At 42.9% G+C, this 15,274-nt stretch overlaps 1 protein-coding gene across 10 annotated transcripts in view; it reads right to left on the reverse strand.

Moving 5' to 3' along the window:
- Positions 1–1,657: 1,657 nt before the first annotated feature.
- Positions 1,658–15,274, reverse strand: part of EXOC7 (exocyst complex component 7) — a 44,745-nt gene continuing 31,128 nt past the window's right edge. For 6 of the 10 annotated variants that reach the window (XM_084838167.1, XM_084838165.1, XM_084838164.1 and 3 more), the window contains 10 exons: positions 13,811–13,909; positions 13,259–13,321; positions 11,190–11,256; positions 8,096–8,161; positions 6,996–7,116; positions 4,886–4,981; positions 3,595–3,658; positions 3,039–3,080; positions 2,729–2,862; positions 1,658–1,868 (listed from right to left, as the gene is read on the reverse strand). In XM_084838167.1, coding sequence (XP_084694293.1) covers positions 1,766–1,868; positions 2,729–2,862; positions 3,039–3,080; positions 3,595–3,658; positions 4,886–4,981; positions 6,996–7,116; positions 8,096–8,161; positions 11,190–11,256; positions 13,259–13,321; positions 13,811–13,909 — 855 coding nt within the window. In that variant the 3' untranslated portion in view covers positions 1,658–1,765. Of the gene's footprint in view, positions 1,869–2,728; positions 2,863–3,038; positions 3,081–3,594; positions 3,659–4,885; positions 4,982–6,995; positions 7,117–8,095; positions 8,162–9,789; positions 9,829–11,189; positions 11,257–13,258; positions 13,322–13,810; positions 13,910–15,274 lie in introns of all 10 variants that reach the window. The other 4 variants (XM_084838170.1, XM_084838169.1, XM_084838168.1 and 1 more) reach the window with 2 other exon arrangements.

Raw genomic sequence — 15,274 nt, forward strand, 5'->3', positions numbered from 1 at the left:
TTCAGTTGGGAGAAAGAGGAAATAACAGGCACTTGGTTTTTCTTTAGAGGTTAGATAGGGATGGGCTTTCTGAGGGGTAGGATTGGGGTGGTGGGCTCTAGCTTTACGAGTGGTTAGATTCCCCTGGGAGGTGGAGGGAGGTATATTGATTATTTTGATGTATTATTATTATTATTATTATTATTATTAGAAAGGGTAGAGTAGGTAAGAAATTAATAAAAACTTGAAACAAGAATTTTTACCACATAAACCTCAAACTGCATTGAAACATCTTATACCATGCAAATAAAGTTTTGTTTTTAATTTGTTCTTTCAAAGCATGCCATTCTTGGTCTCATTTGTTACCAGATAGTTAAATGGAACTATGAAAGAAATAGGCCAAAGTCTAGGGATCTATACCCACACAGAAATTGAAGGTTCTCTCCTTGTGAGGAGGAAGGTGGTGGCAGCATCCTAATAAAGTGGTTGCTTAGGTTAAGTTGATGTATTCCTTCCACACACACACTTGATCTAAGGTATTACCTCAAGGAAGAAGTTGAGAGAATATAGAGGTAGTGAAACTCTGGAGCTAGAATTAGTATTTGGTGTTGTACTGATATTTATGAGGAGTGGTGATGTTATAGTAGTCACAGGAGGGGAAATGATGATACATCACAGCCCCCCAAGGCTTTGAAGATGAACTGCAGGATCTCGCTTTAAATAAATGTACAGAAATTGATGTGCAATACACATGATTGCCTCCAGGCAGCCTAAACAGACCTACCCTGGCTCCTTGCCCCAGAGATGGGATACGAGGAAGAGTCTTCGCAACGGCCTCCATGAAGAAGGGATGGGGTGTCCAATTACCCTCTCTTCTCCTTTCAATTATTTGCCCTTCAGGAATATACTCCGTTTAAGTCTCCAGCAGCATCAACCAAAATGGAATCTTTCCTTTTATTTCCCTGTACAGTTGAAGCAAGCCTGAGGTAGATAAGACATTGTTCTTCTCTCAGCTTTCCCCTCTTGAACCATTAATTTTAATGGGGCATGCAAGAGTCTTTAGATTAAAAAAAGGCAAAAAAGACAAAGAAATTGGGCCAGCACTTGTTTTTAAAAAAATGAAAGCTGATATGTAAATGAAAAGAACAACAGACTGAAACCACCAACAATACATGATAATTTATGGAAATATACATTGGGCTGGAAGAAACAGAGCAAAATGATGAGACAGGTTTTTAAACAATAAGGAATTCACTAATTGTACCAGACTGAAAAGAATATCCATCTGATCAGTTGCTGGATTGTTACTTGTGTTTGCATAGTTTTATAAGTTTAAAATTAATTTTAAAAATGAAAGCTAGGGGTGGGGGTAAGCTTACACAGGATTTATTGTATTTATTTATTACATTTCTATACTGTTCAATAGCTGAAGCTCTCTGGATGGTTAACAAAACACTAAAACAGGTCAGAAACAGTGCAGAGCACATAGCTTATCCTTTGTCATAAGGTCAGTTTGTGTGCACATTATACAAAAGGATGTAACCCTATGCAGACAGAATTTCTCACATATCACTATTTCAGAAACACACACACATACAAACCCACACAAACTTGCACTACACCAAGGGAGATTTCAGCTGTTACCTATGATCTTGGAAAAAATTGGACAAACCATAAATCATGTTCTTAGGAGTTTATAAATTTGATAAATACAAGCATAACCCATGGCCTTCAACAGCGGACTGGGAAAGAGGACTATGAAAGCACCAATATGCAGGCAGGCAGGTCATGCTGACGTGTCGAACAGCTTCTCAATCATCTCACCCACCTGCTCCACTCTATATTTAATGTATTTCTCAGGGTTCTTGGTAAAGGGCACATTGCCATATCTGCCAAGGCAAAAACAAAGCGAAGTCGTGTGTGATGAGCACAGAGAGGATGTCTCACTCCACAGCTGCCCTCCCCTTCTTCACCAACCACCAGAGCATCATCCTCACAATAGCATTTATACCAAGAGCCATCTCAGTCCTCCAGGTGCTGAGCCGTATGTAGCCCAAAGCACCCCAGCCATGCACAAGGCAGTGGTATCAGCATCCTCAGGGAAACCTCTACATTTGCAGAAGTACAAAAAACCTTAAGAACACTTCTGCCCTCCAATCCCTCCAAAACAACCCAATGAGGACTGAGCATGCTCAGTGGGAGCAGAATGCTGACTGATTGTTGGGGTAATGGGGGGGGGGAACCCCAGAAAACCAGGGAAGGGCAATGATATGGAGTGGCTGGAATCTTGAACAGCAGCACTCCACACTGCACCATTTTCTTGCATATCCCGCTTGTGCAATATCATCCATTCCAGTTCTGTCACCATCTCTATCCAATCACTATAAGCATTTGAAAGTCTACCACACAGCAAGGCCAAAGAGAAAAGGAATCACTGTGTTTATCCCAAGCACTGAGAGATTGGTATGATGCAGGCTAAACTACAACCACAGAATATATGGTTGGGTTCCTTGCAAGAGGAAAAAAGGCGGGATATAAATAAAATAATAATAATTTTTAAAAATGTTTTGTGCACAAAACTCTGGCTCTTTGACCCACCCAAAGACACGTGTAACCAAATAGTATGTTTCCCAGACAACAGGGATGGCTTTGAAAACCGGAGCTCAGGAAGACACCTTTGAAAGCTTTGCCTGCCTGTCCAAGCTCTCTCTGAACAAATAGAAGAGGTCTTTGCAGTACAAGACATCACCTGCTTAGGAAGGCAGCGTACGTCTCTTGCACAATGGTTTTCTGAGCTTGCCGGATTTTGTCCCTCTGTTCTGTGTCGGGGATAGCCCAAGCCTTCTGGATTTTACACAGCTCCTCCAGGCCATCATTAAAGCCCTTTCCCAAAGAGAAGATTATTTTAAGCACATCTGAAGCTGAATAGCAAATAGAAAAGGAAGGAAGGAAGGAAGGAAGGAAGGAAGGAAGGAAGGAAGACAGCCAGCCAGCCAGCCAGCCAGCCAGCCAGCCAGCCAGGAGCAAGAACATTTGCCTGGTATCGGATAGCCAATTACCTTAAAGCGTTCCTTGATCATCTGCCTCTCCTTGTCTTTGAGCTGTGGAAGATTAAGAAAAAGGAGATCTCCTGGTTATTTTCTTCCTCTCAGACTAATTGCCAGTGATGTTGTTCAAATTGCTTCTTGACCAATTGGGAGCACTTTGATAGGTGCTGAGCCCTACACATTCCTCGGAAGGCTATACAGGCCTTACAGACATGCACTTGCTTAGCAAGCAATCAAACAGTACTCACGCTTCTGTAATAATATTATTTAAACGATTTTTAACTCACTTTTCAGGGTGTATTGCCCTCATAAGGTGACTTATACATTTACAGAACATATGAAAAATACATTTTTCAAAACAGCAACAACCCAGCAGCAGCTAAAGATTATAGTCAATGCATCTCTGCGCACTTGCACCTTCCCAGCTGATATTTAAAGAACAAAATGTACACACTAAATGATTACACACATTCAGTGCCGCATGTAGTTTGGGCCTAACCTGAGTTTGGGGGGGTGAATATACTTTCCAATTTCCCAACAAATATAGCTACATTTCAAGCATTCTCACCTTGACTCCAGGTTGGAAAACAGGGAAGTTTTTGTCTGAGATGTAATCTGTTACTTTTAGCCAGCTGAAATAGACATGAAGAAGGGTAGGCAAACTAGACAGGATCTCCATCAGCATTAAACAAATAAAAAGTAAAATTCCAAATGAGAAATTTCTGTGCTATATGTTCCAAGATCAGATCAGCGAATCCAAATGGACCAGATCTAACTCTCTCTCCCCCAGTATGTTTTGCTTCAAGCACTACTCCATTTGTACATCCGGGGTACAGGAGAATGTGCGCCTTTAAGCAGCCCATGTTCTTTGCTCGGCAAAGGGTAGGCAACCTTTTTGGGATGGGGCACATTTGGCAATTTGAGAAACTCGCCTCGCCACCACCAGGAATAGCTGAAAAGTGGGTGGCATGGGAGGTGTGGCAAAAGGACAATTCACCTGCCCAAAAGACTGAGTACAAGGCAGGGGTGGGGTCTCAGTTCTAAGACCCCAAACAACTCATTGGAACCCACAGTTTTCAGAACCAACAGAAATTTATTACACAGCAATCCCAGCTGCCGGTAAGAAAAAGTGTTAATTCTTATTATTTTTAAGTGAGTGAGGTAGGGTACATTGGCAAGTGCCAATAAAGGTGTCTGGGGGCACAATGCCTACCCCTGTGTTAGGCTATTTCCTACATGGCAGCCCTAATATGGATGCAGAAAAAGGGCAGGGACTGGCTTTTGCCACTTCTGTTCCTTAAAACCAACTGCAAATTGGGTCAGAAACATTGCTGCATGCTAGGTTTGGTTTGCATCTCCAAACTTGCAGCTGGTCTTCAAAATCTGCTCATTATGCAGAGTGTAGATCTCATTTCAGCTCCCCACCTCCTGAACACCCACTTCATATGCAAAGGTAGCCTCTTTGCTACTTCTCAATAGACATTTGATATGTACACAGATATACATAACAGACATTTTCAATTAAACAACATGGAGAATGTGCCTCAGGTTAGCCTCCCTTTTTGTCAGCATATTCTGCTCTCAGTAAATACCTTAGGCAGTGATTGTGCTGAGCTGAACTCTAGAAAGGATAGTATGCCCTACAGAACGCAAGCTGTAGGAAAAGAATTTGTTGCTTAAAATCAGAACTAGAATCCAACTAAATCCTTTTTCTGGAAGAACATTTTCAAGAAGGACAAATTGACTTTGCCTGCTTTTATCAACTTCTGCTATAAACCCTCTTCACGTGAGCATTGGAGTTTGATTATAGCACTGAAATGTGGACTCTAGTGGGAAATGACCAGGTGGGTTCTTCTGACCTGTGCTGATATGTCAGGATCTGGTGCTCAATGTGTTCTCTGTATGACCTTTCTGCTGTCTTCTGCGTCACAGCCACCAACTGGATTAGTTCAGACCTAAGACGAAGGAGAAGGAGTGCTAACTAAACAGTGAGTCCATAAAGCAGCAGCACCACCTTTCTGCCTATACAGTAGGATGCAGTTTCAAGTCGTTAAAAAAAAAAGAAGTCTTTTTTTAGTTTGCACATTTGGGCTGGCCTTGGAAGCCAGCCAAAATTTGTTCTTGCTGCTGACGCTGTCCCATGGGGAAGGGGAGGGCTCTTGGCCATGACATTATGCTGAGCTTCACAGGTGCTCCAAGCATCTCTGAGAGCCAGTGCAACTGAGGGTGGAAGTTCCAGCTCTCCTCCCCAGCTTTGAGCTGTGGGTATGTCCCTGCCATTCTCAGCATCAGAAAGGACTAGGAAGCAACTATGTGTCTCACTACTTTCCCAAGCCTCTCCAAGGCTTATCACAAGGTCAGAGGGGTTCCTCTCCATCCCCCAAGCATGGACCAGGGTGTGGGAGCAATCAGACTTTGCATTGACTTCAGAAAGACTTGGAAAGCACCAAGATGTCTCACTGCTTTTTTAGTCTTTCCAAAGTCAGCACAAGGTCTGGGAGATCTTCGCTTTCTCTGTGCTATGGAGAACAGCAAAGGATCTCACCAGAAAAAAAATCCAGTTGCCATATGTGGACCTTTATCTGAAAAAACAATTACACTCAGCTGGATAAAAATATGGGGTATCATTCATTATCATCCAGTGTTTCAGTAGTAGCCTCTTTCTGGTCAGGATCAAGCTGACCAAGCTACACCCTAACACACAACTTTTTTCTCCCCTGAAGAGAGTATTAATAGTGAAGGCGGAATACCATATGGGATAAAATATGGGCTGCTGTTGAATTGCTAAGGATATTTTCCTTCAGTGTTTTTGATGGATGCGTTTGCGTGCGTACTCGGGGATTAACCTAAGATGGTTTTAAATCTTAAATATCATAAATAAGTAACTTAGGTGTAAAATTGTGAAGCTGTGACTTCCAGGCAGGTTTAAAAAAATTAACAGAACATTAAAAATTAATGCAGGCGTGCTTGTACACTAGGATCTCAAGAGACTCAACTTTTCATCCCCCAGACACACTGGGATCAAAGCACCCCAAGAGCTGACGGCACTGGGAATGTGGCAGGAGATAGATGGGAAAGAAGTGGTTATCTGGGTACATTTGGGGCAGTGGGAGAAGACTCAGTTGGTGACCAAGGCAAAGGAGAATCAATAGCAACAAGGGCTATGGAAGTTCACGGCCAGAGAGGCAGTTTTGGGGGATGCAGAAGTAATAGGTTGTGTGTCCATATACAAAAATTTGAGTACAGGGCTCCAAGGCCTTGGAATTTTGAGCACCTTGGCCCATCTGATTACCAGACTGCAGGTTAGGAGGACCCTGCCACTACAATTACAAGGGCAGACTGGCTGGCATTTTTCACTTTCCCCTGCAGCATGTGGTATTCATCCATTTCCACCTGGACCAGCTGGTTTTGTCTGAACAAAGGTGTCCTGTGCACCTCCCCTATGGTAGTGTGCTTTGGCCTCTTGTGGCACACTATACTCTGAATTACCATTAACTGCATATCATTCTATGGCCCAGTCAAGTAGAAAAGTTCAAGTATAAAGTACTAGGCTAGACAATCCACAGAAATGTAAAACTATAACGGAGTCATTTCGATAGCTGTTTTCCTGAGTTTGTGAGAGACTAGCCTTTGAATGCACAAAAGCAGCCAGGAGGAAATGACTCCCTGGATTTATTGGGAAGTGCTCTCCAGAGGAAGAGCCTGCTGACAAGATGAAACAGCCTAATACAGCCCTCCAGGTTGCTTTTATTTTCCATTGCCTTATGCAAGACAATGTTTATAGAAGGAATGACTGACTTCAAAGGGCCCTTTCTGAAGTGGAACAAAGCATGAAAGTAGATAAAATAGCGTATAAACTATGCTCTGCAGAAGAAATGAGAAGCTTATGAGCACAAGTCAGAGCTGCATTGGCAGAAATTCCAGACTCCCAGCATACACTGCGAATGTGAGCGACATTCATGTACTTACTTTTCAAGGGACTTGAGAATATAATTGTAGTTGTTATGCAGGAAGATGGCACTTAAAGCTGGGTCTTCGTAAACCTTGGACTTACTGAGAAGGTTTAGTTGTAAGTTGCCCAGAACTTTGCCTTAATAGAAAGAATGCATGAATAGGAGGAAAGAGACAACTCTAAAGATCTCCGGTTTGACGGAGATATTAAAGCTATACATAGTTTACCTATGCAACTCACTTTAACTGGTTGGTTAAATTTTAATTCATTTACATCTTACAAAGGGTATTTCTTGAGTACCCTTTGTACTAACTATCAAAAGACATTGTGCAGCTATTCTGTCTTCTCCTCAACACATTTTTTGTGGAAAGAAAAAAAAGATGGAAGAAGCAGTGGGAAAACACGGGAGGGTTACAAGTGGAAGGTGAGGTCATGTGGACCCCTGCAAAATTCCTCAAATGAGACAGGGTGATTGCACAATAAAAACCTTGTCTGGAAGCACCCAAAATCTTAATGAAGATGATCCTGAAAAACAGTTTCTCAACTGTGGGATAACTTTAACATTTAATTAACAAAAATTACCACATATTTTTTAAAGACAGCTGCTTACATTTTCTTTTCCTTGATTGAGGGAGTTATTCCACACATAATGAGAGATGAATTGTCAGTTTTTAAGCAGCAGTAACCCACTGTGTTTGCCATCTAACTAAGACTATATAGTGGATCAAACGAAGCCCGAGATTTGCTCAGTTTGTTTTATGTTGCTTTAAAAAGAAATTATGGAAAAATCTACTATAAAAGTCCTAGATATAGTCTAATAATACAGATATATTCTAATAATAATTCTAATAATCCAATCCAATTTTAGGGCAATCTCTGAATAATATGATCTAAACTAGGTTTCAATGGGCATTCCCTGTAGCACATTGTAGTAAAATGAAACACTTCCCCACTTCTCAACACCATTAGCAGAATAAGCAACAATGAGCACAATCTTATGCATGTTTACTGCAAAGTAAATCGCACTGTATCCAATGGGCTTACTCCCGGGTAAGTGTGCACAGGATTGTAGCCTACCAGAAGGAAATAGCTAGTAACTTTGTGAAGGGTTACTCACAGATGTAAGTGCTGAGTAGCCGTCTACTGAATTCAGAACTGTAGCTACTGGCTGAAGAGCTGGTCTCTGAAAGTGAATGAGGATAAAATCAGTTAATATATACCATTTTATAGTCTATATGTGGCTAGTTTGTCTCCTGCTCAAGCAACTTTTGTTTCTATAAGATCAGCTAAAATATTTGATCTTGGACTTACCATGAGAGCAAATCATCATCTCTGTTTCATTCTAGAACAGCCTTTCCCAACCTTAGATCCCCAGATGTTGTTGGCTAGGGATGAAGAGAGTTGTTTGTAATCCAACAACATCTTGGGACCCAAGGTTGAGAAAGGCTGCCCTAAATTTATCTCTGAATATTTTGTGCAAATGAGAATAGAATTACTTTCAGTTTGAACCTTTGTCTCCCTGAACTGCAGAGTAGGGGTATCTTACCCTTACGAACTACTCCACAGAAATCTTACCAAGTTCAGATATTGTGAGCATTGTTTCACAGAAAGTGACCAGTTAACCCCCATCCCCAAATCTGTTTCAGAATGAGATATTCTCATTAGGATAAACTAAAATATCCTTTTTGAGAACCATGAAAATTATTTGTGCTGTTATTTCAATGTTAATGCAATCAGTCATTCAACTTCAGTGGGCATCAGGTAAAGCTTTCTAGGGTAGGAAGAGAATATCAAAGGTTTCCATCACATGAACAAGATAGGTTCTCAAAAGATTTGACTTGTATGAATGCTAATATCTGTGTTGGCAAGCAATACCAACTAAGCCTGTTCAACTACAAAATGTCTCCTACAGAGAATCACCAATTCCTGGGCCAAAGTAGGTTTCTGTATTTTTAAAGACCAAGCCAGCAGATGCACCTTCTGCACAGTCGCCCTTGAGAACCAGTGAACACAGGCTTCACATCTGAGCACAACCACCTCAGTATCAGTTATTTCCCTGCGCTCCGGAGAAGTGTCCTGGCTGAGGGTGGGGACTGGGGAGCAGAATTCTTTAACCCTTGGGATACAGAAGGAGCTCTGCTTTTCTGAGAGCTAAGACACAACTAAAATACTGTTTTGAACAATGGATTCTTGATACAGTGAACTTCCAATTGCCTTGCTTACAGACACATCTAGATCTGCTCATGTGTCAGCTGATTCAGGCATGTATGGTTGTTACACAGCACTTTGCTCGCCTCATTTTGTGGGGTTCCAGTTGAAGGCACATAACTAGTACCCCTCAGGGAGAAAGACAGCTGGAGGGTGAGCAATCTGGAGCAGAAAAATGGCAACAACCTCCCCACTTTCCTGTTCAAAATCACAGTTTATTTCTTAGAACAAAAATGGCTCTTGGGGCATCTTTATATACATGTGTGTGTAATATGTAGTTTGCCCAAGGGCAAACCACATTACGAGAAGCAACTATTAAGATCACGAATGAGTGGTCTACCATTGTCATCAAGAACCACTGAGAGCTTTGTGCTGCTTTACAAACATCTAGCCTCCATGGAAATGAACAGGTATACCAGTTATAAGCTTAGGGGGGAAAACCAACCACTATCACTGATACTTTACATCCAGATATTTTCACATAATTGAAACAGGCAGGCTTTTATTGAGTATGGTTAAAAACAAACGAATACATAACCAGATGCAAAAAAGAGAGCAGTATTAGCTATGCATGTGGGTAGTACAAGTTTTACTACTGCTTACCTCTGGGATCTAAAGGAATATTGTATGTGTCCCCAAGAACTATAAAATTTAAGGCAGAGTTGAGATAAAAGGATAGGAAGAAAAGAGAGAGAGAGAAGGAAAGAAATGCAAAGTGCAAAAAGACAGGTTAGAGACAACCATACCTTCAAGAACAAAGCAGAAGATACCAACACAGAGCACTATGGGTTCAGCAGACAGGAGCCACTCCTGCTTAGGCAGTGCAAGCCTACATGTGTCTACTCAGAAGTAAGTCCCACTGAGTTCAGTGGGGTTTACTCCCAAGTAGGTGGGTATAGGATTGTAGCCTGGATGTTAAAATTGAGTATGTCCACAGTTGACTACCACTTGGGTGCAATGGCTGCTGCTAGGTTTTGCTGCCGAAAAGTCACAAAACTGAATTGCAGATGTGAGATAGCTTCTTTGCTATCTCCAGTGGCAATGAATTGCCACTCCTTTGGCCAATGAAAGAGTTCGCTCCACCACTGTCTTTGCCCATAACCAGTTTTAGCAGGCAAAGGAGGCATGAAGAAGGGCCGCCAACAAGTCAGCCACAGAAATGGGCCATGTTTCGAGTACTATTCAGGCAGCGGTTAAGGACAGATGAACACATGCAAGATGCAGTTTGCACAGTTAAACCTTCTTAGCATGGACCTGACTGGACAAACTGGTGCTCCCTTTCAAGACAATCATCTCAAAAATTGTGTTACCTTTTTAAAAGTAACATCAACACAGAAAATTTGACTGCCTTACATTGATATGTCACTGCATACCTAGATAGGCCTGGGAACATAAACATTGTAATTATTAGGTAAAAACCCTCTTCCTAGATTATTATCAACAGCTGCATTATATACCTTCAGTCTGTGATGTGAAGTAACTGGTCTGTGTACTTCAGACTTCACATAAAGTAAAATCAGAGAAGTTGCTTCTCATTTTATCAGAAGTAAAAGCTCTCTGGATTTCATAAGCTTACACTCTTCCACCAAAAGAAGCTGGCCCAGAATCAAATGAATACTCCATATTATGACGATGATTGGGTCATGAAGCCAGTAAACAACCCATTCATACGAGGATAAGCACTTGAGAACTTCTCTTCTCACTGAAAGCTATTGCTCTTTGGAGATGAACTATTTCACAATCCACCCTTTGTCTGTAGGTTTCAAGGACCACAGAGCTCACAGCACACATACAGGCTGATAAGAAAGCCAGAGGCATCCCTCTGAGCTACTTTATAACTCCTTAGATGGCTGTGGCTTTTTGCTGGGCCAGATCAAAGTAGACTGCTGAGGCAGTGAGTCATGAACGAGTTACACCCTTGTTAAGGAGGTTTGACTGCAAAGCAAGCAAAGCAAGTGTGCCCAGGAAGGCGTTCTTGTATTGAAGGAGCCCTATATGAGTACCTTGGGATGCCAGCATGGCACCTGCAGTTTCCTGAAAATCCAGCAACTGCTGCAGGAAGAGAATGGCCTATAAAGAGGAGGGAGAATTAAAAAAGGAAATCCATTGGTTACCCTCCATTTTGTTTAAAATAGTCCAGATATTCTTCACCAGACCACTATGCAAGGATATAAGTTCCCTGGGAAAACAGAAAATATATAGTACTTGGCCTCGAAGATATATTAGTATCACCTAAAAACAGCCCTTTATGAGTGCAGTCATGAATGCCACATAGTTCTGGACTCGATATAAAGCAGAAATGGCTTTCTCTATGGCAAGCAACTGAGGTTAAAGGGTCTGTTTACATTCTTGACTGTCCCCCAAGCAACAGGTCAGTCACCCATCCTCCACTCAAGTGTGAGCACAACTGCTCAGGGACAATCCTCCATGAGCGTTTGCTTCGATACTACTTGCCTATCATGTCACCTCCACGGTAGTCTTCTCTCAAGTTGCCAGGTCTTCATTTGGAAATGGTGCCTGCCCTTTTAAAAACTCAGACACTGAGAAACAATATAGCCACTGTGATTCCTACCCCTTCTGGATCCACTAGTGCTTTGCTCACCTTCCTCTCCTGCTGCACTAGTTTTGCCCCACAGCAGGTGCATAGAGCAGGCAGGGAAGCAGCTGCATCCCTTTCTCAGAGCTTCTGAATGTTTAAATTGACAAGCACCATCTCTGATGAAGACCTGGCAATGCTAGGCAAGGTGACAAGCAACAAGAGAGGGAGGTTACTGCTCAGAGGCAAGCCCCATCAAGATAAGGCAGCAGCCTTACTCAAATCTGGTCCTGGAGGATGTGTGCTCCCCCACCCCTCAGGACATTTGCTGGAGCTGGGAATTTGAGATGGAAAAACTGGCATCTGTAGCCTGAAGCACAGCAAGCAGAAGGCACCACTCTGAAGAGCAAGCAAAGGTTGAATGCAAGGGCTCCTAGTATTTATACCAGGCCTGCCCAATTCCAAGGTTGCCAATCAAAACAGGCTGACGTTGTATACTCTTACCCCTTCTGTGCCTGAAGAGGGCTTCAAGGCCTGAGCATGCATAGTCCCATGTTGATCAGTAGGCTAGGTCTTTGAGATACGTGGTTGAAACTTTGGAAAACCCCAGAAAACTGCTTGTGACTGAGCCCTAGATTGTTGTACAAACAGGTACAGAGCCAGCAACCTGCCCCCCAGAGTGTGCTTTTCTGAGGTCGCTTGGCTTGCAATGTAATCAGAGGATAGAAAATGCAGAAAATGCTGCAAAAGGAGGGACTCCCAAGAGAAAATTCCATGTGACACCTAGCTACAGCAGTCTCCAGAAGCCTGACAGATACCCATATATTCTGAACTATACGGCTCAGAGACTGTACATATGAAAAGTGGTCACATGGGAAGAAAAGAGAAGGGATGGGGCAGCTTCTATTTTGGCTGTGTTTCCTCCTCCCTAGCCAACATAGCATCTGGAGGGGCAGGCAGAACTGTTCTTCTGTCTCTTCTAACCTGTTCTCAGCCAAGTACTGGTTCACAGAGTTAGGCATCAGGTGGGTGGCACTCCAGAGAGCTGTGCCAGGTGCTCTCCTGCTGTACATTTCCTCTCTGGAGCACTGGAGAGGCCAATGCCTCGCTGTAAGAACCCCTCAGAGCTAGGCATAGGTCCGCTGCTCCAGAGAACTGGAGTGGCAGGGCACACGTGGCCCTCCCGCCAGCAATGGTGGGGCATGTGGATATGGCCCTTCCAGCACCAGCTATGAGGAGGAGGTGGAGCCACCACCACCTTGGGATCATTTGGGGTCCCCACCATTTGGCACCCAGTGCAGCTGCCCTACTCAACTCCCTTCTCAAGGTGGCCCTGCCTGGCTGTAAAAATACAATAAATTAAATAACTAGCCATTTGGACACCGAAGATCAGCCATCTGAAGTAGCTGCTTCACTCTGTCTAATGACAGGGCTGGCCCTGAGGACTACGACCCTTTTATGACAAAGAAAAACAAAAGGCAGGTGAAGTCACTGGATTGATTTTACCAAGGAACATTCTGAATTGGCTTTACATACATTGCTGGTGAGTTCGTGCACTGTTCCATCTTTTGGCATATTGTACTCCTTGTCAGGATTGTTCTAGGGAGAAAAAACAGATCTGGTGGATGGTTAAAAATGTGTATGGCATATAACTATCCACATCTTGTTGTTATGTTTTCTGAACAACATGTGTACTTCCACAGCCCTGAAGGCCAAAAGCACCACCTACTGGTGACTGCAAAAACAGATGGTTGGACAAAAGCAAATTTTAAGCAGTCTCCATTGCCATTGTATTTGGTCCATCAATAACTAGTGCTCTTTCTCAACCAAATGATTTGTGAACATTTCCAAACATTCTGTGGACTCTCCTATATGGCTGGCAATATTCCCTGTTAAGACATATGATCAAATCAGTTTAGTTAGGAACACACATTCTAAATGCAAGGAGGTCAGTTCTTTCTTCCTTCTTCCCACAACACCTTCTAGGATTCTACATCCTAAAAAAAGTATTAATTAATGGGACATTTGCACAGGTCTCTTGAACTACTCTGAGTGACTACAGAGATAACCAGCAGAGAGACAAGTTACCTTGATGTTGTCTGCAAAATCCTCCAGAGCCTTGGCTCCTGTGGTCTCCATTGAAGTTATGAGGCTTGGCAGCTTGTTCTTAGTGCTGGCTGCAGTGCCCTGAAATACCCAGTACAGCACATGAGACAAGCCCAAGAGGGAAAGAAAGCTGGCTACTATCGCCACTGAACACACAGGAAATCACTCACAATTCTGTTAGCCAAGTAAAACTCAACCTTCCCTCCTGAACACACTGCTGGGCACAGTGTGTGCTCTTGACAGAGGGAACAAAACTTGCTGTCCAGAAGGATTATAATCTTCAAATCTGATAATAAACTGATTTTTTCAAGCACACACCAAACAAAGCCATGGGAATGCCAGAATGTAAGATCCAGCTGAGCTGTCCCATCTCCAGTTGTAACAAAATCTGCAGTTGTGTGCAATGACAGTTGCCAGACATAGAGGTTGTTGCTTCAAGCGACATTGTCCATGTTTTCCGGCTGCTCAAGAGCTAAGGTACAATCCTCTGAGTTGCTAAACTTCCTGCCTGAGCTGTTAATGTGAGTGCATTAATGCACTTCCCATTATGCTATTTGGGCTCCCCAGTCCACCCCCACTAATTTAGTAACCTGAGACTCAAGAGAGCCTTCCTGCTACTGGCTAGGGACAAATCTAATTAAGCAGCTGTTCCTGTCTTTTGTCTATTCCCAACTGGTCATGCACAAATTCCCCAATCTCAAGGGGAGATTGAGGGATGTTGATCTTCTTCTCCCAAAAGAGGGTCTATGACCCCCTGGCAAAGGCGAAGTGCAGGCTGAAGGGGCAGGATTGCAGATTGAGATCAATAGGCATATGGTCAAGGAACACCTAATGACTTTGAATGAGTTCAAATCTCCAGGGCCAGATGACCTGCATCCTAGAGTAATAAATCCTAAAATAAAATAAAAATATCCTAGAGTAATAAAGGAACTGGCAGAAGAACTCTCAGAACCGCTGTCTATTCTCTTTGAGAAATCATGGAGGACGGGGGAAGTGCCAGATGACTGGAGGAGGGCTAATGTTGTCCCTATCTTCAAAAAGGGTAAGAGGGAGGAACCTGGGAACTACAGACCAGTCAGTCTGACATCAATCCCTCGGAAAATTCTGGAGCAGATCATAAAGCAATCCATCTGGAAGCACCTTGACAACAATGCCGTGATTACTCGAAGCCAACATGGATTTGTCAAAAACAAGTCCTGCTAGACAAATCTGATCTCATTTTTTGATCAAGTAGCCTCCCTTGTAGACCGTGGGAATGCTGTAGACATCATATACCTCGACTTCAGCAAAGCTTTCGACAAAGTGCCCCATGATATCCTGATGAGCAAACTAGCTCAAAGTGGGCGAGATGAAACAACGATCTGGTGGATCTACAGTTGGCTGCAGAAACGGACTCAAAGAGTGCTTATTAATGGGACCTTCTCCAACTGGGGAGAGGTAACGAGT

The sequence above is a fragment of the Heloderma suspectum genome, chromosome 2, assembly GCF_057233095.1.
Source record: "Heloderma suspectum isolate Gila_16-S chromosome 2, 16-S_ref, whole genome shotgun sequence".
Lineage (NCBI taxonomy): Eukaryota > Metazoa > Chordata > Lepidosauria > Squamata > Helodermatidae > Heloderma > Heloderma suspectum.